The sequence below is a fragment of the Chamaea fasciata genome, unplaced genomic scaffold, assembly GCF_029207755.1.
Source record: "Chamaea fasciata isolate MVZ Bird 193981 ecotype frontalis unplaced genomic scaffold, bChaFas1.0.hap1 SCAF_10, whole genome shotgun sequence".
Taxonomy (NCBI): domain Eukaryota; kingdom Metazoa; phylum Chordata; class Aves; order Passeriformes; family Sylviidae; genus Chamaea; species Chamaea fasciata.
The window spans coordinates 24,219,586-24,242,528 of NW_027094095.1; the positions used below are offsets into that span (position 1 = coordinate 24,219,586).

The 22,943-nt window shown below is 50.2% G+C and overlaps 1 protein-coding gene across 1 annotated transcript; it reads right to left on the bottom strand.

Annotated features, from left to right (window-relative positions):
* Nucleotides 1–575: 575 nt before the first annotated feature.
* Nucleotides 576–22,656, bottom strand: MOB3C (MOB kinase activator 3C). Its single transcript, XM_066192766.1, has 5 exons — nt 22,421–22,656; nt 21,795–21,965; nt 14,740–15,239; nt 5,401–5,603; nt 576–2,226 (listed from the first exon to the last, which is right to left on the bottom strand). Exons 3-5 carry the CDS (start codon nt 15,155–15,157, stop codon nt 2,197–2,199), a joined length of 651 nt encoding a protein of 216 aa, XP_066048863.1. The 5' UTR covers nt 15,158–15,239; nt 21,795–21,965; nt 22,421–22,656; the 3' UTR covers nt 576–2,196.
* Nucleotides 22,657–22,943: the final 287 nt, after the last annotated feature.

Below are 22,943 nucleotides of genomic sequence, written 5' to 3' on the forward strand. Positions count from 1 at the left end.
ATTTTGTTTTCCACTGTCTAAGCTGAACCTCCCAAGCTGCAAACTGCTGCTCTTGGTCACACCATCTTCCACTGCTGAGAAGAGCTTGACTTTGTCATCCTTGTACCTCATCTGGAAGTAGCTGTAGGCTGCTGTCAGTTCATGCCTTAGACCCCACTGTTTACACAGCTTCTCCATAATTCCCAATCTTCCCAGCTCCCAGAGGGTGCTGTGCATTGAGTCCAGACAAGCTTTACTCCTCAGGAAAGCAGAAGCTTCTTGGCAGAGCTGTTGTTGACTTGTGTCTCTGCTCCACAAACAAATTGTGCCTGCGGTTCTGATTTATGTGAAGAGGCAGGAACATGGATTCCAGGACCCACACGCCTTTGCAACAAATAGTGAATAAAGCTCACCACCATGAATTGCTGGGATAATGCCTTCAGGGGAATCCTCGAGCAAAGCCTGCAGGGGGAGGATGCTGGCCAGCAACACTGGCCTCTGTTAAGCCATTCTCTGAGGTGCAAGCTGAGGTCTCAGCGTGGCATTGAGATCCATCAGTGCTGCAGCTCTCAGGGGAAAACCACTCTTCAAGTCATCCTTGTTCATTAGGCCTGTTTAATACAGATGAATCAGGGAAGAATGAAATACACCAGATTTATTAATGTTTCTTTAATTAGTAACAGAACAAATATGTTTGGACTTTGAGTATTTTACACAGAGGATACTGGAATGATGTATCAGGTGCTTTTGTGTCCATTTTGCTCTGTTTTATTTCCATGTAAAAATAAACATCTGGTACACAAGATTAAAAAAAATAGATTTTCACAACAAAATAAGTGCTTTGAGCACTAATAATTCACTTGTGCACTTTAATGTTGGCCTAAACATTTACATTTTCTAGCCACATCCCCTATCTACCCCAAAAGTGGACAAACCCCAGACTATAAAGGTTATCTGTGTTAGATATAGAAAACCTTCCCAGAAAAAGAGCAGGAAACAAAAACAACAATTCTGTGGCTCAGACGAATTGATTTTGACTTCCCCAAAGCAATAAAAAAGGAAAAATAAAAATATTCTTGTCAAAATAAAAATGGCACAGGGAACACAACACTAATTATCAGGCACCCCAAGCAGAATGGGAGGAAATTTTGAGACACGATACCTTTCAGGGGAGTAATGGCACAGACCAGGTAGCAATAGAATGCTTGCAGATGGTCAAAAAGATTTAAGAATCACAGAATAATATTGGGTTGGAAGGGGACCTCAGGAACAGGGTAGAGGAGATGTCTCTTATGAGTCCTTCTTCACCTGCTGTAAGGTTGGGTAATGGAAAACCAACAGTTTCTACAACCAGCACTTGCCCATCTTGAGCCAAGACAACACATCAGGAAATGCTGAAATGTTGAAAATGTTGTTTTCTGGCAACAGTTTCTTTTCACCAGTTTTTGAGTCTTTCTCAGGTAGACTGTGCTGATCACACTGAATAGTGACCTCATTCATGTCCTCGGTCATGGGGCCACTTGCCATCAGTCCAAGCAGTACTGGATGCATCTTAGAACACCATCAAGTCCCCTCTTCCAAATGTGAAAAATCCCTTGAAGGGAAAAATGGTCCCTTTGGTAAAGCATGAATTACGGCATAAGGAGACATTCATAGCTCATGGTTAGAAACAGCACGTCAACAACTGATCATGGGAAGGCAGCGGGATGAAATGCCACCAGCTTTGCAGGGCTGATCTCAGGTGTTACCACAAACCCACTGCCTGTGGGAAAGGTAACAGGCACTACCCGGTAGCCAAGGTCACACCTGCTCACAGGACAGGAATTACTAATGAAATATTTGGAGATCAATATAGCTAAAGAGAAAATGAGAGGGAAGGTCGCTGAAAATTTGATGTCAGACATGGAACTGAGTTTTAGAAATCAGAATGTGCAAAGTAAACCAGACTTGCCTCATTCTCCAGTAAATCAGCGGCTTTCTAAAACAGGAACCATACAACAGAGATTGGAATCTATTAAAAGAAGAAAAATCTGTCCAGAGGTTCTTGGAAAACTTAGGATTCAATTGAATCCTGACCTGAAGAGGCTCTTCTGCAATGTTCATGGGTCAGTGAGCTGGAATGCCCAGGGCAAGTCCTAGGGAAGAGGTCTCCCACCACAGGGTGTCTTGTCCCACTGGGCTCTGAGTGAGCCAGCTGAGTTTGTCTGCCAGAAGACTTCAGTGGCAAATCCGTTCTGTCATTTCTTTCTGTGTTGAAGGTGGGGAGAAAAGAAAGAAACAGTAAGTGCAAAAGACAGTTTTGAGTAGCATGATGTGTCAGGCAATTTGGGAGGTGTCCAAAACCAACCCAGGGAAGCAACCGTGGGAGTCGTGGGGAGCCTTTTTCTATTTCCCACGACAGCCCTCCTGGGAACTCAGCTGCATCAGCAGCTCCATCCTGGCACTCTCCCCAGTCTCTGTGGCACAAGGCTATTTTGGCTGTGCCCTAGCCTTGAGAGCAGTCCAAGGAAAGAGCTTTGACTGAGATGTTGAAAGATGAAGGTCCTGCTCCTGGCTCAGCTGCAGAGCAGCCTGACAAGGTGATGCCACTTTCAGAATCTCTCTTTTGCAGCCTTAGGAGATGGGACATGGAGCTACTCCCAGTTCTTAGTCCAGGAGCTGACTACAGCTCACCCAGAGGACCTGTGGTTACAGCAAGGGATCCCACAGTCACACTGCAATGCAAATGAGGGCAAATAACAGGGGCACAGGAAACCTCCAGCTAGACCAAGCTATATTTAGGTTTACAGATTGTTTTCTTTAACTAGAATGGCATCATGTCAGCTACATTAGGAAGGTGTCCAGCTTTCAACTGGTGGAAGATGGTATTTGTCCTTGCCTTAAAAAGCTCAACTAGTATCTTGTAAATCCTGCAGTGAGAGAAGTGTGATTGTGGCTCATCAGGTTCATGGCTTGTGAATCTGTGTGCCCACAGGTCCCCTCATACACCCCAGAGGAAGGTTTGCACATTAAAAGGTACTCCTAATATAGACTGGAAGTAGGACTGGTCCGTGGAGAAGGAAGAATGCAACTCTGAAAAAAAGAAGAACTAGGAAAGGCGGATAACCCTTGCGTAACCCTGTAAAAGGCACTTCAGTTATATGACCAAGGGAGACAGAAGTAGCAAACTGATCTTCAGTGCTGAGAACTTTGTTTTTCAAATCCATCAGGGACAGTGGCAAAGAGAAGGTTTTCCTGTTGGACTAACATGCAAAATCTCAGTGCAGAATCTGGCCATCAAATTAAAAGTTTGCCACAAAATCACATTGCTAACAGGAAATGTTTGCAAACATCTTGGAAGGAAAAGAAGAGGGTGAGAGGACTATGCACATCCTCTTGCAACAGCATTGCACCCAACCCAGTAGCACAACACCAGGCACAAAAGCAGCCATGAACAGGAGGGCCTGCAGTGATCAGTGGGCTGATAAGTCACCAGTGAGCTCCTCAGGCTAGCCCCAAAGGTTCAAGGCATTCCTCACATTCAGAAAATCCCCACAGCTCTGCTTGAGTGTGTAACCAGCTGGAGCTCTGCCAGCTCTGCAGCCCAGCACCACAAGCTGCCCTCGTCAAGGAAGGAAGCAAGTGCATGGCTTTTCTCCAGCCCCGTGCTCCTTATTTACTGAGACAGGGAATCATTCACTGCCTTTTGCTAGTTCTGCTGTAGGAAGGATCTCATTCTCAGTTCCCAACATTTGCTGCTAAGAAATCACAGCCCACAGAAGCTTGACAAAGGGGAAATTCAATCAGCAAAGAGAGATTCAGCCAGAGGAAATCTTAGAAGTCGGTCATGGGATTCATGGGGACTAACTAAATGCAAGTTGAGACAGCTGTCTAGGTTGATGAGGCAGCCTGGTTGCAGAACACTCATACACACCTAAAGCAACTCACTGCCTGAGGGAAGGAGACCCTTCCTCCTCCCCAGTCCTCCCTCTCCACCCTGTGGTTAGGTCTGCTTGAGGCTTGGATGGCAGGCAATGAGACACAGATAGACCAGGGGCAAATGTGTCTGTTTTCCTTGTAGTTTGACAGTGGTTGCATCACAGGGAAAGAATCTGTTCACCTGAGATTTATGCAGACCCATCAATCATCTCATGTTGCATGTGAGTCACTGGCATTGAAAGCTTATTTAGCGAAGTCAGCCTCTACTTTGGCTCCCAGTTGTTAATTATTCACATTAGCAAGCAGCAGTCCAAGGGGATGACACTATTATGGACTGTATAGCAATGCTGAAGAGGTTTGTCATGAGGAACACTGACAGAGGACAGATGGATGCTGAGCTGCCATTTTCTGGAGCTGAGAGCCATTATGACAAAATGCGCTACAACTGAATTCTACAAAATAATTAAAGTCAATACTGTTGTCATTCAGGTCTCCCCTGATTAGATCATCATCTTTCCATCCCCCTAAATCATGATTAGAGCAGATAGGCAGAAAACTGACTGAGACAAATGAAAGCAGAGGAGTAAAGTGCTTGGCACTTAGGGGCAGGGGCATCTACCCACCTCCAGATCCTAAGCAAGCACCTGGGACTCTTCTTGACTCTTTCTTGGATTATATCCTCTTGGTCTTTCCTGACTCTCTGCTGCTGGATATGGCCTTTTCTGCAACCCAGCCCTTAGCACAGCATGCAAACTACTGGGTTTCCTATTAATTGTTTCCCCACTGCAGTATGTCCTCCCTAGGTCAGACTATACTCAACCTTGTCTGTGACAAACTTGCTTCTCTTACAGAGCCAACTATGTGCATTTTCTAGTTTATGAGCCCTGGGCTGTCTGGCCTCTGCCTCCCACAAATCCTGCTGTTGTCCAGGGCTCTCACCTTCTGCCTGGTTAATTGCTTCCCAAGGGAGGCTCTAGGGAAATCTAGTGAGGCCTCTCCAGCATGGCCTTGACAGTTATTGTCTGAAGCTGTGTGTCCTGTTGGGGCTTGCCTTCCCTGCAGCCCCAGTGTAATTCACACTAGGATCTCAAGCAGGGAATGCTAAAAGAAAAACTGTGGAGAAGAGACTTTGGCTCAAATCTGACTCCTGAAAGCCATGTGGGCACAACTGGCTGGAAACACTTTGATGTGCAAATTGCATTAGAGCTACCAAGTCACTGTGGGGACACCATCCTGTAGTGGCCCTAAGGGTAGTGAAGTTCAAATCACATATATGACAACAGAGGCAAAGATTAAGAAAGGATCAATGGTGCTGCTGGGAATTTCTCTCTCAGAGCACTAAAACTGATGGTCCCAGGACAGAAAACATGACTGTGTGCCTGAGGTAGGGTGGCCAGAAGAGTCCAGAGAAGGTCAGCACAGCTGGGAGTCCAGCCCCAACCCGAACCTGTGTCCAGCCCACAGCACTGACCCTCCACTTCCCCATCCCAGGGCCATCCTTACCAAAGGCTCCAGCTCCCGGTGGTCAATGAGGCTGAACTCCCTGATGAAATAGTAAAAGTGCTTGTAGCAGGTGTTGACGTGAGCCTCAGCACCCATGTTGATGATGCTGTCAAAGTGGTGGATGTAGACATGGACAAAGACACGGAAGAGGCGGGTGAGGATCTTGGTGCAAACTTGCTGGAACTGCTTGGGGAAGGGAACACCTGCAAATCGGAAGCAGATTGGAAGCCACTTGAATATTTCCAATAAAAAAACCAGTCAGCATTTAAATGTCTGTGTCATGCTTGAGAGGCAGTCATAGATGACAAGGAAGGACACCCTTGGCTAATGCCACGAGTGACACTGGGGCAGTGTGCCATTGCGCTCTTCCCACGTATTCCCTCATTGCCCAGCTAGCAATTTCACACAGGCATGGGCTCAGGATTTGGAGAGTTGCCTTAGGAGAGAAAATTCCTCATACTTTTAAGGAGGCCACAACTGTCCACATCTGGCTCAATGCAGAGCAATCTGGCAGAAGATCCTTCTGCCCTCTTCCTGCCTTTTCCCTACCAGCCTGTGCAGGCACGACATAAGTCAAAATTGTATTTACCCAGGTCCATGAACAAAGCCAAACCATGTCCCACCAGAAAAGATACCTTCCTCTGAACCCAAAACCATGGCTTATACTGTTTCCCTTCCTCCTCACACCCTCAAACATCACTTCTGATGCATCAACAGAAATGGGTAGGGTTTCTACCTTTTTCCTGATCCATATTTCAAAAAAATGTCTCATTAAATCAGGAAGAAAACTGCCTGTCTTAATGATGTTTGGGTTGTAATTTCATTGTGCCTGTATAATCCTGAGATATCCTCATAAGGTGGGACCCACCACACCTGGCTCTATACTTTCAGCTTTGTCCTGCACAAGGACATGGTGTGGGATATTTCCATCCTTTTCAAAATACACTGCTATCACAGTGAAAATCTCAGGGTGTGATATCATCAATGCCAGAAACCTTGGGGTAAATCTCTAAAGGAAATGTGGCTTTGAAACACTGAACTTTTTGGGTTAGGGTTTTTTTTTGTTGTTGTTGTTTTTGTGTTTTTGGTTTTTTGGTTTTTTTTTTTGTGAGGAGGAGAATGAAACAACTGGTATTTGTTTTCCTGAAGCTTCCTCCTCTCCCGAGAGCAATTCAATGCAAATATACAAAGAACTAAATAAAAACCTCCCTTCCCACGGTTGTACCAGCCTCCTCCCTTAGCTTCTTATTAATGCAGCACATAACCTCCTGAAAATCCTTCCAAACAAACTCTGCTCAACCATGGCCAGCTCACACATTTTGTGCACAGGAAAGCATCAGGAAATCTCTTAGCTAAAAAAATTAAAAATGGTAATTTTATCTTTGAATCTTTCTCACCAGCCTTGCTAGGCAATTAAAGCTGCTTTTTTTTTTCCCAAAGGCTCCTGGCAGTTTTGTTTCCCAGCAGCAGTGCTGAGCCCCTCTCCTCCGTGGGTGGCAAACGCAAAGTTTCCGTCATTCCAACATCACATGTGGACACTGTTTTCGATTGCCAGGCTTGGGAAGGTGTTGGGTTTGGAACTCATAAAAGAAAATTATTTTTGGTCGAAAGCAGAGTAACCCTGAGCACAGCCCAGTCTTACTTTCCTGCATGCACAGTGTTTGAGCAGAGGGCAGGGCTGAAGTGTCTGCGCTCATGCCCCATCTAGATGTCCCAGCCACCACTTAGAGAAGGACTCAGATCTTGGCTTAGCATCACACAATGAGGTGGTTTTGAGACTGATTTGTGGCCACTGCTCTGCATAACCATGAGCACACTGCAGCCCCAGGGCTGGTCCTGCAGCAGGGACCTCAGCATGACCTGTCTCACTGCCAGCTCTGACAGATCCCATTAGGACTTTTCAGAAAGGTGTTCACATCTGGGAAAGTACAACCAGGCTGTCCCTATGCCAACACCTCAGAGATGTGACTGGAGATCTGCTTCTGCCCAGCACCCTTGGCTACAGAGCTCTCCTTGCCTGCTAGTCTGACACAGGCAAGGATCAGAGAGCTCTCCCGGTTCCCCTGCAGTCGAGAGGGACATGGTGCTTTATCAATGGCTTCATTTGAACTTTCTGCACTGAGTGAGGATTTGCTGAGCAAATAATAGCTGGAATCACCAGCTGGGGATTCAGACATGCCATTAGGGTGGCCCCTGCAGACCAGCTTTGAAGAACTGGTTAAGAATTTTTTTTTTTTTTAATAAAGCTCATCACAGCAAATAATTGCTGGTAAATGCACATTTTTGGGCAGTGGCTGGGGAATACACACTGTTCTGGACAGCCTGTCATGTCCCTGGGGCCAGAGGCAGCTGGGATCTCAGCAAGTGCCCAGGAGCCGGCAGGAAGGCATGTGGCTGCCTTCAGTTTGTCACCCATCCCAGTCACCAACTGCATCCCCAGTCAAAGCAGGCAGTGAGGGAGAAATCCGACCTGACCATCACCAGAAATTTATTGCCAAACTGCAAAGGGTGATAGTGAAGGAAAGCAGAAACGCTCAACCCAGTCCTGAGCTGAGAAAAACATAAGCTCAGAGAGTGAACAGCAGATCAAACAGATCTCAGGCTCCCAGGGCCAGCAGCATCTATGGTGCAGATCCTGCTGTCAGATGGGCCACCTCCAGACATGGCACATGGTGGCACATGGCACAAGTGGCTTTCCACAGCTTTTGTCCTGAGGTTAACCAGGAATTGTCTTGTCTTATACATCTGTCACCAGCAAGTCCTCATGGACATGCTAACAGCTGAGAGACTTAAAGACACCTCCAGCTACATTCTGGGTTCTCTGAAAGCAGCTTTTGCATCAGGGAAAAGAGATTTAGCTTAAATCACAGAATCAAAGAATAGTTTGAATTACGAAGAGTCTTTAAAGCTAATTAAAATCTCATGGTCATCAGCAATTATGGGAGTTGTTGAACTCCTAAACCTAATGTGTATGGAAAGATACCATCGGGCTGCCAGGACCTCCAAAGCTCACTTCTGGAGTACTCAACCACTGTGTTTCACATGAACCAGGAGCATCGGAAGCTCCCGGGAGCTGAGGCTGAGCTGCCCTTTTTTGTGTCCATCACCAGGTGTCAGTGTGTGGCCGTCCCCTCCAGGCACGGCCAGGCTGTAGTGGTGGCTGCCTGTCACTAATGGACTTCTACAGGTCCCATGTCAGGACACACCCCTCACTACGGTCCTCTGGGATCACTCGCGTCCGGCTCTGACTTTTTCTCCCTGTAACACTCCTCTCGCTTGCACACCTGCCCAAAGAGGTACAGCTGGGTCCTGCTTCCTTTCCTCTCCCCGTGCTGCAGCCATGTCTGTGTCCTGTGCCAGGACCCTCGATACAGGCTAGAGATGCTTGACTGGACCCTGCATCTGGCACAGGGCTCTGTGCCAGCTCATCAAAGCACATCCCCTCGGGAAGGAAGCAGGGCGGATATCTGATATGCAGATCGCCTCTGCCAGCAGTGCCTCGCTGCTGATCTCCAGTGCCTTGGAGAGAAACCCACAGCAGCCCCAGCAGGCACTGGCCACGCTGGTGAGGAGCTGGAGAAACACCCCATCCCCTTGCCCAGAGCAGAAAGAAAAGGGCTCTGCAGTAAAGGCTGCATCTGAGAGCAGCAGAAGGATCCGGCATAAATCCGGCTTGCCCTGGGTCAGCGCTGCTGGCGCAGCGGATGTCCAGCAGACAACACATGTGACATCCTCTCCAGCACGAGAGGGGACACAGCCAGGGCAGGCTGTGCCTCCTCCCTGCAGCCAGGCACACACTGCAGCCAGCACATCCCAGCCAGGGGAAAGCCAAGGGACAGGGATCTCTGGCCACGCTCTGGCGCATGTCCTGCCCTTGCGGGTGTTCAGCCTTACCCTGAGCAGCCAAGCTCACTGCCTTGGCCACCAGAGCTGTCCTGGCTGCTGGGAGGGGTCACTGCAGCAGCGAGAGCGGAGCCATGGGGCAGCTGCCCCCCTCAGGGCTCCCACCTCCCTGCTAGGCTGGGCCAGGTAGATCAGCCTCACAGCCAGCACAGACAGACCCCATCAGCGGCCAATGCTCTGATAAATGGCATTTGTGAGTGGGGCAGTGGTGGCACTTGCTTAGGGGACTTGCTCCATCTCAAAAGTGGCACATCGTGGCACAAACCAGGGACAGTAGCAGAGGGATGAGACAGAGGGATGAGTCTGGTGGAACAGGCCCTGCATGGCTGAGATGTCCTCTTAGCAGAAATACAGCAGGCTGGGGGAAAGTCAGGATGGACCTCCAGGTTTGATAAACCACCCCAACAAGGTGACGCTGCTTGGGATTGCTTCACCCTCCCCAGCCCTGCACATCTGGACCAAAAAACACCATCCTAGTTCATCCCATTGATGGTGGTCTAAACGCCTCAGGGGCACAGCAGAACACCACAAAACTCACCTAGGCTGATTTAAAAGCATTGAAATTACCTTTACATTTAATTCTCTGGTGCTCACCATCCAGCAACCTTGGAGAAAGCAGCAGCAAGCCCACAGTCTGGTAGGCGGCAGCCACCCTCTGATTCTTCTTGCATGATGTTTAGTTTAGATATTAGGAAGAATTTTTGCTCCAAGCCAAAGCAAAAACTCTAAGTACAGCAGGTACAATTTCACTCCAAAGTGACTCACAGCCCTGAAATGAATTGGCACCTTTAGTTTGTCTTGGATGTTTTTGCTTGAAAATCCCAAGGTATGATTTAAAGCTCCAAGGAATCTGTTTTCCCCACTCTGTGCTGATTGCTTCATAACATAAGGAAACCATGTGTAAAAGGAAATGAAAATGAGAGGTGACAAAGTGCCTGTGCTTAGGGTATGGGACTGCCAAAGGGTCCTGGATCTTTCCTGCCATCTCCTATCCCAAACACTTGTGCACCAGCCAATTTAATTTTTTCATGATGAATCAGTACTGGGAAGCTGTTTTACTTCTTGGCAGTTGTATTTCTTTTCCTCTGCAAGTGCAGTAATTCAGTGAACTTTGTGATGAATTGTTGTTGTTATTTCTCAATTTCATTTTGGCCACCGTGGCGTTTTTTTCTAAAAATAAGTCTTTAAAGCCCTGTTTAAAACTAATGGCATGATGGCAGCTGCAAGCTGGTGTGGTATGAATTTTGGGAGAAAAAAAAGCAGGGGAAAAAACCCCACCAAATTATGTAAAAAAAAGAGCCAGCTGAGAGAACACCAATAATTAGCTGAATTCTGAACATTTTTCTCCTGTTGTTATGGGAAGAAAGTACCAGATAATTTCGCACCAGGTTTTCACTGGTTTTTATAATTGTTTTGGGACTATGCTTGAGTGACAGGCTTGAGTTTTGAAAAGCTTTCCAAGAACTGTTACAAAACCTCCTGTGGCCGGTGCTCTGTGGAGCCGCAGGCAAATCTGGCAGAGAGTGCAAGGTGTTTCCGGCGCTGGGGCTGCTCCAAACCCTGTGTCTGCACTCAGTTAACAACAGGGAGGGTTCAGCAGCCACCATGGTGCTGATGGAGGACACCTGGCCTTGTGCAACCAGCAGCCTGACGCTGGGCTGGCCAGTGCAGACACAGCCATGGACCCCCTGGAAACCCCATCCAACCATCCTTCCTCCTCAGCACTGCCCAGCAGCAGCTCCCTGAGACCAGGCACCACAGGGCAGAACGATTACTGGGAGGAGAGGATATTTTCCAGGTGATAATTTGTTCATGTGGCCACTCACCGAATAAATCTACTGATATAGTTTCACCAGCTGATGAAAGTACACCTGCAGAATCATTTATTCTTCTTCCTGCATGGGGAAAAATGCTTATTCTCCATTTAAATGTATTTTTCAGGACAGCTACATTGGTTTGAAGAATGGAAACAAAGCACTAGCACACACCCAATGATATGGGTTGTCTGGGAAAGCTGCTGCTTCTGTAGATTTATAGCCATCAGGCTGGCATAGCTCACACCATGCAGGGATTCATCTCATCTTAACTGGCTGACAAACAGGTTCCCACTCCAGAGAAAGGATTAGACAGTGGGATGGAGCCGTGCAGGTAGATTTCCCTGGGCACAGGGAAGACACAGTATCTCCCCCAACCCTTGTGGTATGCAGGGGGCTTGGCCGCACCCCCCCCCCCCCCGACTTGCTAATAATCTCCACCATAGGGATTTTCTGTTGGTGCCACCCGGGGGCTGCAGTCCTGCTGGTTAACTCTGCCAAGTCACAAACTGTCTGCTGGTGTCGGGCTCCCTTCCTGCCATGTTGGATGCCAGCTGTCCCTCTGGCCTCACTGCAGAGCTGGCAAGAGCTCTGCATCACGAAGCTTGGCTAAACCAAAGGTGTTTGTCACTCTGCTCCCCTCCCACCTCCGACATGTGCTGAAGGAGCAGATGCTTTAATGTGCAAATCAGCCCAGCTCTGCTCTGGTCACTGGAGCTGTGACCATTTACCCCAGCCAAAGTCTCCCCTGTGATGCCTAAGGAGCCTGTGAGCCCACAAGTCAGTGAACCATCTCTGCACTTTTCTAGCTGGGCCTCTCGCCCCGGGGTGAAAGATTTCCCTTCTCTGACCCATGAGATCTCTCTCAACTGTCAGAAGCCTACCAGCAAGCCCTGCTGAATCATGTGCTGCTTCAGGCTGTGTTGCTCTTGGGTGGAGGAGGATGCTGAGGTTAGCCTCCCACAATGTTTGTGAGTTTGGGGAACACTTGCTGTTTCTAAGAAAAACAAATTCAAAGAAGAGAAAAGTCTGTTTTGTCTGCAGTCAGGTGGCTTTAGCCAGGGAAATCTTTGTGCTGGGGTAGCTTTACTGCACATGGCAAAGAGGGGTCGGGAGGAGAAGCTGAGATGCACAAAGCTCATTAAACATCAGCTGAGATAGTGGGCAGCTGTGCCCAGGGACCTCTCCAGCACAAGCAGGAGTGAAACAAATCTTCATGCTAAATCCCATCTCTGCTGCAAACATCCAAGAGTCTCACCACAATTCCAAAGCATAACATTTGTAATTTCACCTCATAAAATTTCTTCACCTCATCAAGCTCCTTTCCCCTCCTTAAAACAGCTCACATCTCCTCTGTGTCCTCTTGAAACATTAATTTCTCTCAGTGCCTCATTCCCCTTGTCCTGGGTCTTTTCCCAAGGGCTTGCTCTTTGGGAGAGAGATTAAGCACCTCTGTTTGGTCACCCTGGCCATTGTCCCTGAACCCCACATCCTGGCCAGCCTCCTCTGTCATCCAGTGCATTTCCCTTCAGCCAAACACTCCATCTTCTGAAATGGCGGAGCTGCCAAGCAATTACCCAGTGAACAAGGCAGGCCAGTGAAAGGCAGATAATTGGGGATACACTGATGATAAAGTGCCACCAGCTCCCTCCTCCCCCTGCCTCCCCCAACAGCCTTTCATGTGTTCTAGAGTGCAACCTCAGCCTGAGTTCCCTTTCACTTGTGTGAGGCCAAAACAAGTGGCCTCAAGATGTGCTGACACAGAGCCTGAAGTCAGTCAGAGGACACAAGGGTCCCCACAACAAAAGGGCTTGGAAAAGGGACCCCAAAAACAACCTTGGGAGAGAAAAATATGGATATGACCCATGTTCACCTACAGTCATCCTGGATCTCACCCAGAACTGCCCCCAAACTGAAATGAAAGGAGAAGTGGAAATCAGAGGCACCAGCCATCCCTCTCCACATCAGGATGTGCTACAACTCAGAGGGAGAAGTGCCAGAACTGAGGCGAAAGCCACCAGGACCATGACTGTATTAGACTTTTGCACCTCAGAGGGATGTGGGAGAGCAGAGGGTGCTGCAATGTCCCTCCCATGGCTGCCTGCTTTTTGAGGTGTTCATACTCCCAGTACACCTTTACTTCTCAGAGCAGTGTCAAGAGCATCACATCTCAAACCCCACCTGAAAGGCATGAAATTGCATCATGACACTCCCTTCTGGCTGGAGGGAAAACAGAGTAAATCCACATCTGTGCCTCTGCTTTTAATGGCATGCAGATCTTCTCCTTGGGGACAAGCCACCTCAGGAAGAGGAACACATGCCCTGTTCCCTGTGGCTGCTGTCTCACCCCTCAGCAGCAGCAAGTCCGTGCAGGCAGAATGAACAGGGACTTTGCTGTTCCCAGCAGAGCTGGGACTGCTGGCCCAGAGTATCCTGCACGGACACTGCCAGCCAGCCACACTTCCAGACCCCTCCATTCACTGGAGTGCACGGACACCACTGTGCCCATGAGGGAAAGATGCCTCCATAGCACAGTGAATGCCCCCAGGGAATGCCAGGGGGTGCCTCTCCCACATGCGCCAAAGGCATCCTGCCTGTCCTCCAGCATCAGGAGCTGGCACTGTGCCACCCTGCCTGCCCAAGATTACCAGCAAGGGGAGGAAGGCAATGAGTGCTTGCTGGTCTTGGTTTCAGGGACTTGTCCCACCCTAACTCCAGGCAAAGCCAGAGCAGTCAGATCAGATCAGATCAGTCACCCCATCCCAAAGCCAAAATACTTTGGCACAACCAGGCTGCAGGCACTGCCTCCCCTCTTGCTTGCGTAGACCCATGACCCCTCTCAGATTCCAAGGGCCAGGGACTTTCCTTAAAAAGACACACAGCTACATGGACAGCACAGCCAAATGGGGCTACAACAGTGAGTAATGCCAATAATCCCACACAAACCATTTTCTTCAATGCTTCCCAGCATATTAATGAAAATCTTGATCATAAGCTGCACTGATTTCATACAGCTCTGTCTGCCTGGCAAACAGAAAAAGGTCAAGCAGACTTGCAAAGCTATGCCTTTTCCCTCCTAAACTCCTTAAATCTTTTTTTACATTCAAGTAGCTTCATGTTCCATCTGAAAAACAACCTCTCCAAGGCATGACCTGAGACTCTGGAAGCCCCATTAGCTCCAACCCTTGAACTCATCTCTCCAAATGACAAAAAGCAGCTGAGTAGCAGCTAATACCAGCCTTGGCAGCTGCTGCGCATTGCAGGTCAGCAGCAGAGGGGTTAGTTTGAAATCTGTGTTGCCTTTGGCAGCTGCTGCAAGCTACTAAGGCTGAAGTTTTTGAAGAGGTGTATTATACACCTTGCCACTGCCAAGGCCACATCCTGGGGATGGGCATCTCTGCTCAAGCAGTGTCTCAGCTACAAAGCAAGATGTGAGGTACAATCAGGACTGAGATGGAAAGGGGCTGAGGAATGAAGCAGCAAAATCTTAGGACTATGAACCTACATGGAAAACCAGAAAGAAATTGAGTTGATTAGTTGAGAGAAAAGCAGGGATGGGATGACCACCACTAACCAGCCCTGCAGCTCAACCTCTTGAGGAAAGGCAAGGAAGCACACTCACCTATCCTGGTGGGGAAGACGTCCTCGTTGTTAATGAGCATCTCGATCCAGTCCATCAGCATGCACATGTACTGCGGGGCCGACAGCTTGGTCGGCTTCTTGTACTTGCTGTCGTCCTGCCACCTGTACTCGTACTTGAGCCCCCCGGACATGATGGGGCAGCTCCTCTCCGTGCAGAATTCTGACATGGTGCCGTAGATGAGGTTGATGCGGTTGAAGAAGTCCACCACATGCACGGCAATCCAGTCGTTGATGCTCTCGCCGGGAGGCAGCTGCACCACTGCCTTCAGGTCCAGCCCGGACTTGAGGGAGGCCTGGGCTTTCTTGTACAGCTCAAAGCGCTGTGTGCCTGGCTCAAACTTCTTCCGGGGACGGAAGGTTTTGTCTTTGTTGAAGACTTGCTTGAGACACAGGGCCATTGCGGGCAGGGCCAGCCAGGGTGAGGGCAGGGGCTCAGAGCAACATGAAACCCAGGGCTGGGGTCTTCAGGGATGGAGGTTTCTGGGAGGAGAAGGAGACACATTTCGGTCACACATGCAGACAGCTGCATGTGTGGACACACTTGCAGGGGTTGGCACCAGAATGCTGACTGACCCCACTGACAGCACATGGGGACACAGACTTGGAGCGAGCTTCTGGTCCCTTCACACCCACCAGGGTGATCTGGAGCAGCTGCTGCCACCTCACACAGCAGCTCCTGGCACTGGAGAGGGTAAGCCCTGCCACATGTGCCCCATGCAATGCTTGATGGCAGACAGAGCCCTTCCTGCCTTCTGAGCACCCCAGGAGCACACCAGGCTTCAGCCAACCTCTTCCCTCCAGGCTTTTACCAACAAGAGCTGCAATAAAGTGAGGGCCATGATATCAGCAGAGTTCACTAGTTCGGGCAGTCCCACTCTGGTGGCCTTTTCCTTTCCTGGCAAAGGGGAAGCATCTCTTTCCCAGGGACTTGTCAGTACAAATAACCCCTGACCCTGCAGCAGCAGCTGGCAAGAGAGGCCCCAGGGACCACGCTGCGAGCGCAGCTGGCTGCTGGTTCACACAGCCTCAGCACCAGGATCAATGGGAAAAGGGGGGATTGTTTTTGTTGTTCTGCCTGGTATGTTTGTCCAAGAAAACAAAACCCACATCCGAAGAAGGGAAACGCAGCCCAGCACAGCAGAACAACATTGCCAGGATGCCGCCAGCTCTCCCAGCATGCACACAATGCACAGGGCAGCCCGTGGGGTGGTGGAGCTGATGCTCTGGGTGACTCCAGGGCTCAGCAAAGTGCTGAGCTCACCCCTTCCTGCCCAAGATTAGCAGCACAGATGAGGGCTGTATTTTCCTTTTCCTTCCTGAAATCCAGTGGAAATCCCATCCGCCCAAGGCTGTCCTGGATGGGCTGAAATTGTGCATTTTGTTACCTGCATTAATCACCAGTGGTGTTAATGTGAGACCAAGGCCTCCTGCTGCTTAATGCCTCGCTGAGGCTTAGGGAAGAGAAAGTCCTCCAACAGCCTCCCCCAGATGGGAAGAGATGGAGAAGCAGTTAAGAAAAAGGAAGGAAAATATTTATGGAAAAGGGAAGTGACTGACCCAAAGTCACAAGCAGGAGGGAATGGTGCAAACCTTGTATGAACATTCATCATTAAAAAGACAACTTTAGCCAAAAGCTTACTATTTAAATTCTGTTTTCTAAACTCAGTCCCGAGCCTGAGGCAGATCCTATTTTGTGATCAGCTAAATATCTCTCAAGTGAAACCTTCTGCTCCCCTTAAGGCTCACCCCGGGGTCATCACTGGGAGGCAGTAGGACCTAGTGATCATCTCAATTCCTGCAGGATCTGCCTGGCAGGGATTTCTGCACTGCAGCCTGCACGTGTAAAACCCTGTATGGATGCACACCCTGGTGTGGGTGGGAAGTCCAGCACAAATGCCATTAGTGCACAATCATGGTCCTTCCCATAGGCTGGAGCCAGAGCTTTGCCACCCTTACACAGCTCCCAGCACAGTGGTACCAAACCCCACCACACTCTGCTGTACCCAGGTACCAAAAAAGTGTGGTTTTAGGTGCTTTCTGCCCCACAGAGGGGGTCACAGCCATCACACAACGTTATGCAGTATGACTTCAAAACCAGGGTATCTGCAGACCTTCCCCATCTCTTGTGGCTGGGTGGGATTTTAATGGTCATATCCCTGTCATCCTCATTTACTGCCTCAGGGCAATGACTGGGAGATGTTTCTTGGATGCTTTTTCTTCCCTTGCTCCAAGCAACTTGCTCCAACCATGGCAAAGAGCTTGTTTCCCACTTCAAAAAAAAAGGGCACGATCTCTCCAAAATGCCAGCCAATGAAGCCAGCATGATGTCATGACTCCTATCTGTCCCTTGGGAATGGCCTGCGCTACAGCAGTCCTTATGGATCCCATGGGAGGCCAGGGGGCTCCGGGCACAGTCAGGCTCTAAAGAAAAGCCCTTATCGAGGGCTTCCTGGATTCCACATATTCAAGCACATCCTGTTGATAACACCTCTAAAAAAAACCTTCTGGAGAGTTTGCTAACACATAACGCTTTTAAAAATAAGTATGCATACATACATATATATTTATATATAACCACTGCAATAGGGATCCTAATTTAGTAATGTAGGAAGTGCTGGGATATGTTCAGGATGAGGCACTCAGCAGGCTTTGCCCGTAGGACAAAGTAGGAATGATGGGGCTGAGCAGTGCCTGGCCCTGCAGCCAGGTTTCCCTGGAATTTCAGCAAGGGAAGTCATGCCAAGAGACATTTCTCTGTGTCACCATTTCTCCTGGCCTTGGCTGTGTCTGCTCTGCTTCAGGAGCTGTTGCTGTTTGCAGACTCTTCCATACAGAGCCTGGGTTGTTCCATGGTGATGAGCAGCCACTCTGGCAGATGATATCCCATCAAACATGTCACTTGCAGGGGATGGCAGCAGTGAAACCAGTTCTCTTTCAGTGCCTCACACTGCAAGTCCTCCACAAATACTGAGCCACTGACTGGAAAATAAACATCTGCTGAAGCCAGACCTGTAACTCATCTACAACTGCAAAGTGCATCCCTGCATCATCCACAGCTGGATCTCTGTGTTACCCTGCAAGCTGCTCTCACTCATCAGGCAGGTGGGAATGTGTTTCGTGGTCCAGCACCATCTGAATAAAACACCAGTTAAAAAAAAAAAAAGAGCAACAAAACTGCTGAACATCTGCCAGGTGTTTCCCTACATGCATCTGTTCGAGTGGGAATGGAGAGTAAAATGCATTGCTGCCCAAGTGCTCGGAGCTGACCTGTCCCTGAGCCTGCAGGATGCCAGCATGCCACCACAGCCTCTCTGCTCCCCAGGCAGTGGTTCTCTTTTCAGGATCCTCATCATCACCACTACCAAATCACCAAGTCATTAAAAGACCTTGTTAATCCTTACTGGACAAAAATGTTCTCCAGAAATTACATTTAACACAAAGCCAAAAATACATCCTTGGGATTTATGACCTGAAGAAGCAGAGAGAGGCACTGAGCCAAAGAACACATTTGTTCTTTACCTCGCTTCAGAGCTTTCACTACCCAGAGAGATCCATGTAGAGGGAGAAGTATGGGAGCAGTGGTAGCCAGGACCAGGACATGAGATCCCAGTTCTGGCCCTTGCAGATGAGATGGGATGCATCAGCTTGGAGCAAACAGGCTTTGCAAAGTCACCCATGCCTCAGATTCCCCTCAGGCAGAGACTCAGCACCCACCTGTTTTCTGGGAGGAAAAGTAAAATCCCTTGAGAATGGACCAGGACACATCCTGAGTCTAGCTGGTGGAAAAGGGCCTCAGCCAATGCAAAATCAAATTCTCAGTTTCCACCTTTATGCATCCAACCCGACCGGCGCTCTTCCATCATTGACCAAGTATTAGGGGCAGATCCATGTAAAGAAATGGAAAATGGGAGATCTTCCAAGGCTTATGGTGCAAAGTTCAGCTGAGTCTGATGTTCAGGGCTGTCGTGTTCCTAGAAATCATGCTGTGGCCCACTGGGGCTTGGGGTGGGGCAGGAGACCCGTCCAAGTCCTAATTGCTGCTCAGACTGCCTGTTTTGGGAAATCCTAAGGGCGCAGTGCTATCCAACAAGCTTAGACAGCAACTTCCTACAACATGACCATACAGGTCCCGCCCCAGCCGGCGTGGGCAGCGCCGTGGCAGAAGCCTGCAGCTCTCTGCCCTCAGTTCCCACATGCAAAATCAAAGCTTTTCCAAGAGGAACCTTGGCAAAGGCTGCAAACCCTCTTCCCCACACCACAGTTCCCATCACAGGGTGGTGCTGGCACTCTGCGGGGGGGTCACAAATCCCTTTCTGAAGCATCTGCAAACCCCCAAATCAAACCTCATCCTATGCTTGGGAGTGAACAAGGAGTAAAGCAGGTGGAGCTGGAGACCTGCCTAGCTGTCACCGTGTCCCCATAGAGGATGTTTGGAAGAGGACGAGCAAAGCTTCTGGGAGGAAAGAGACTGACATTTCCCATGGGACATCCACACTGTGGTGTCCTTAGTGCTCACCCCCCATCCACGCTCCCAAAATAGCCTTAGCTTTGAGGAGCTTGGCTACAAACCCAGCTCAGTGGCCAGAAATCCCATCCCTGGCCATGAAGGCTGCTAGGCTTCAGTCCTGCCCCTGTTTTTGCTGCTGGCTTCAGTCCTGCTGCTGGTTTTAAAAGCAGCAGCAGAAGGAAAACTCAGTGGGGTTTAGCAAGAACCAAAAAAGCATAGGGTTAAGCTGTGCAAGGACAAGGCAGGACCACTGCTGGGGAGGCAGCAGGCACAGACGTGAAAAACTGATGTCCTAGATTGCTGGCAGGTCCAGAGACGAAAGGAAATGAACTGGATCGGAGGGATGCAAGTTCAGGGTCAGACTTAGCTGCTCATTTCAGGTTTGAGGGTTGTTTTTTTTTTTTTTTAATCTAAACTAGCTTCCCTTCCTTCCTTCCTTCCTTCCTTCCTTCCTTCCTTCCTTCCTTCCTTCCTTCCTTCCTTCCTTCCTTCCTTCCTTCCTTCCTTCCTTCCTTCCTTCCTTCCTTCCTTCCTTCCTTCCTATCATTTGAAAACCACAGAGGAACACAACAAGGCGAAGACTTTGTTGTAAATTAAAAACAACTCTGAAAGGTCCATTTAGAGACAACAAAACAAGAAGGCAGAGCGGGCAGAGCTGTGGTAGAGTGGCGTCCTCTTCCTTCTTGTCCCGCAGGCATGGGGGCAAGGTCACCAAAGAAAACCTCTTGTTTTGACCCCAAATAAGCTTTAGCCATAAACTCAGCAGGAAGATCAGAGAGATGTATTGCCAGACTCCAGGATGATGGTCACGGTGCTGGTCCCTGTCTCCCTGCCTCAGTGTACCCAGTTTCAAAACTGATCTCCCTCCCCAGACTCCCTTTATATTAAAGGGCTGCAACAGCAAAGGCTTCAGGGGGAAAAGTGCTTTGCAAGCATCTCTGGGAAGCACTAACAACCGTGAAGGATAAGGAGAGGAGAAAGCTCTGACACCAGCACCTTCCATGGCTCCAGTGCCAAGTGCATCCTCCCTGGATCCATCCCGAGACAGTGACACACTGGCAGAAGCATCTGCCTGGAAACTGCTGCATTAGCAGCACACTCCAACCCCTGTGGGCAGTGCAACCACTGGGGACCACAACGAGGGGTCCAGCACTGTGGGCAACCTGCAGGGAGATCCCAGCTCCTGCTGCTTTGGGGAGAGGCCAAGGAGGCAGAGCACAGACCTGTACAGCTCCAGACACCTTAGAGCAAAGTGTAGGTTAATTACCACCAGCTCTGCACATCCCCCTCGGGCTTCCCCAGGGAATCTTGCCTTTGGGGCACCCAAGTATCTGCTGCTTCTCTGCTTTAGGGGGATTCCCTTCTCCCCACCACCGGCAGTGTAAAAGTCCCACCCAGTCCCATCCCAGATGAGGGAGAAGGACAGCATCAGTTCAGCCACCATGTGCCAAAGCCCTGAGACAGACAGACAGCCTCCAGATGGACAGTCTGCCCAGAAACCTGCTGGCCCCAGCTGGCTTTTCACTGCTCTGGAAGCCTCACTGCCTGGCTGAGGAGTCAGCAGCCCTGTCCTGAGCTTCCCCTCAAGCCCCAAAAAAGTCCAGATGCAGTTTGGTCTTCAGCCTGTCCTAGAGCATCTCTGCAACCAGGGCTGCTTCTTGGGATTCATGCTTCAAAGATTTCTCCCAAGCAACCCTGAACAGCAGACACTGCAGCCCTGACCCAGGGAGGGGCTGTGGGCAAATGGTGCTTCCAGGGAAGGGAGCACACTCCCTCTTTTTACAAGCCTTTCCAGCCTTGTAATGATCTAAGGAAGAGGGGCTGCAGAAGGAGGGTGCTGGGGGGCAGAATCCTGGGGCACTGGTCCCACTGCCTCTGTGCTTCCTGCTGGAGCCAAGTCCCAGCTGGGCTGTCCGTGAGAAATGGGGTTATTGGCTGCTGATCCCAAATATAACCTAAACGATAGAAAATTCCAGGAAATGAGCCAAGACAAAATGCTGGGCAGGGGATCAAGGGCTGGGGGTACTTCAGAGAAGCCCTGGGCTTTCAGCAGCATCTCCCTAGTGCCAAACCTTCCTTGTGCAAACTCCCCTGGTGCCGCAGAGACCCATGAGAGCATCCATGAGCACAAATCCCTGGAGCAGAGCAGGACTCAGACCCCCACACTCCAGCTGGGGACAGCTGCCAGCGGGAAGCTGTGCTGGTGCTTCCCCCAACTCACATGGTGCCTGGAAATCCCCAGCTCGTGAGAATCAGACCTGGATGGCTTCCAGGAACGAGACTGTTTACACCCGCCCTACAGATGTCCCCTGCAGTCCCCCTGCTCTGTCCTGCCCTCTGCCCTGCCTCCCTGCCACACCACCAGCAGAGCAGCAGCTCTGTGGCCCAGAGGCACCAATAAAGTTTTTCCCGGATCACGCAAGACACCTCCAAGCAGAAAAGCAAAGCAGCATCTCTCCCGGTTAGAGGCAGCATGACTCGCTCATTTTAGGCGCTACTCAGTGGCGCTGGGGGCTTTTTGGGAGTACCTCATTCCTGGGAGCTGAGATCTCACTGCTACTATCAGTAACTTGCTGCGAGCCCTGAAAAGAAGCGTCCAGTGGCCTCAGTGGTGTCCAACAGCTCTGGTTCAGTCCCAAGGGTGATTACTCTGTTGTCAGAGCCGTAATTCCAAACACCCGGAGCTCCAGGCCTGCGAGCTCAAGGAAGAAGACGAGAGGAGATAAGCCAGCTGCTGAAAACCCATCTCCGCCGCTCGCTCTCAAACCAGTTCCCCCGCCCACAACTTTCCGCCCTCCCTCCGACACCGGCAAAGCCGCTGCCGGGGCCGTCCCGTTCGGGAAAGGCGTGTGCTGCCGTCCCCTGCCTGTGCCCCTGCCCCCGAGGGACCCCACTCCCTGCGCACCGCCGCTCACTGGCACGGATCCCTGCCCAGCATCCCCAAAACAGGCTCCCTGGTATTTACACACTGGCTGCTGAGCAGAGACACCCCAGAGGAAGGGGAAGAGCTTCTGCAGGCGTCCATGGCCCGGCTGGGTAAAGAATTGCTCTTTCCTAGGCTAATGCCAACCCAGGTCTTGGCCATCTCTTGCTGAAAACACCCCAGGAGCGTCGTCAGGGGTGCGGTGCTGACTTTTTACCTCCCAGGACTCACCTCATCCCGCGGCGCGGCGGCTTCCAGTCTCAAATCCCTCCGCTGCACTTTCTGCTCTTATCCAGGAAAAAGAAAAAAAATAAAAAATTAAAAAGATACAAAGTCCAAGCCAGGCTCTCTTTCGGGACTATTGGCAGTTTGGGGATCGCAGCAGCAACAGCGGCAGGGAGAACTGCCTCGCTCCAGCGCTCACGGGGGTTTCGTTAGAGAAACCGGGGCCGAGGGATTTTCTCCGGTCAGTGATGTCACATCCTGACCCTGCCGGCAGCTCCAGCTGTCCCTGGAAAACCCGCTTGGCAGCGGGTCTGCCAGCCCCCACCATCCGTGGGCTCGCAGACTCATGGGTGGGCGCTCACTCACACCCACACCCCCGCACCATTCCTGGAGGCTGAGATCCTTCTTGGCGTGCAGAACCGTGCCGCTGGCTGGCTCCGGCTTTCACAGGACAGCAGGGAGCTGAGGAAAGGAGATGAAATCCCGGAGTGTTTTCCCCTCCTCCCCCCATCTTTTCACAGTCCCGGTC

Bases quoted from the DNA above. Each gene is read 5' to 3' on its own strand.
- MOB3C (XM_066192766.1), bottom strand. From the start codon at position 15,157: ATGGCCCTGTGTCTCAAGCAAGTCTTCAACAAAGACAAAACCTTCCGT. The intron at 5,604-14,739 runs GTGAGTGTGCTT...TCCGATTTGCAG, and splicing joins CGTCTTCCCCACCAGGATAG to GTGTTCCCTTCCCCAAGCAG. The intron at 2,227-5,400 runs GTAAGGATGGCC...CCTTCAACACAG, and splicing joins ACCGGGAGCTGGAGCCTTTG to AAAGAAATGACAGAACGGAT.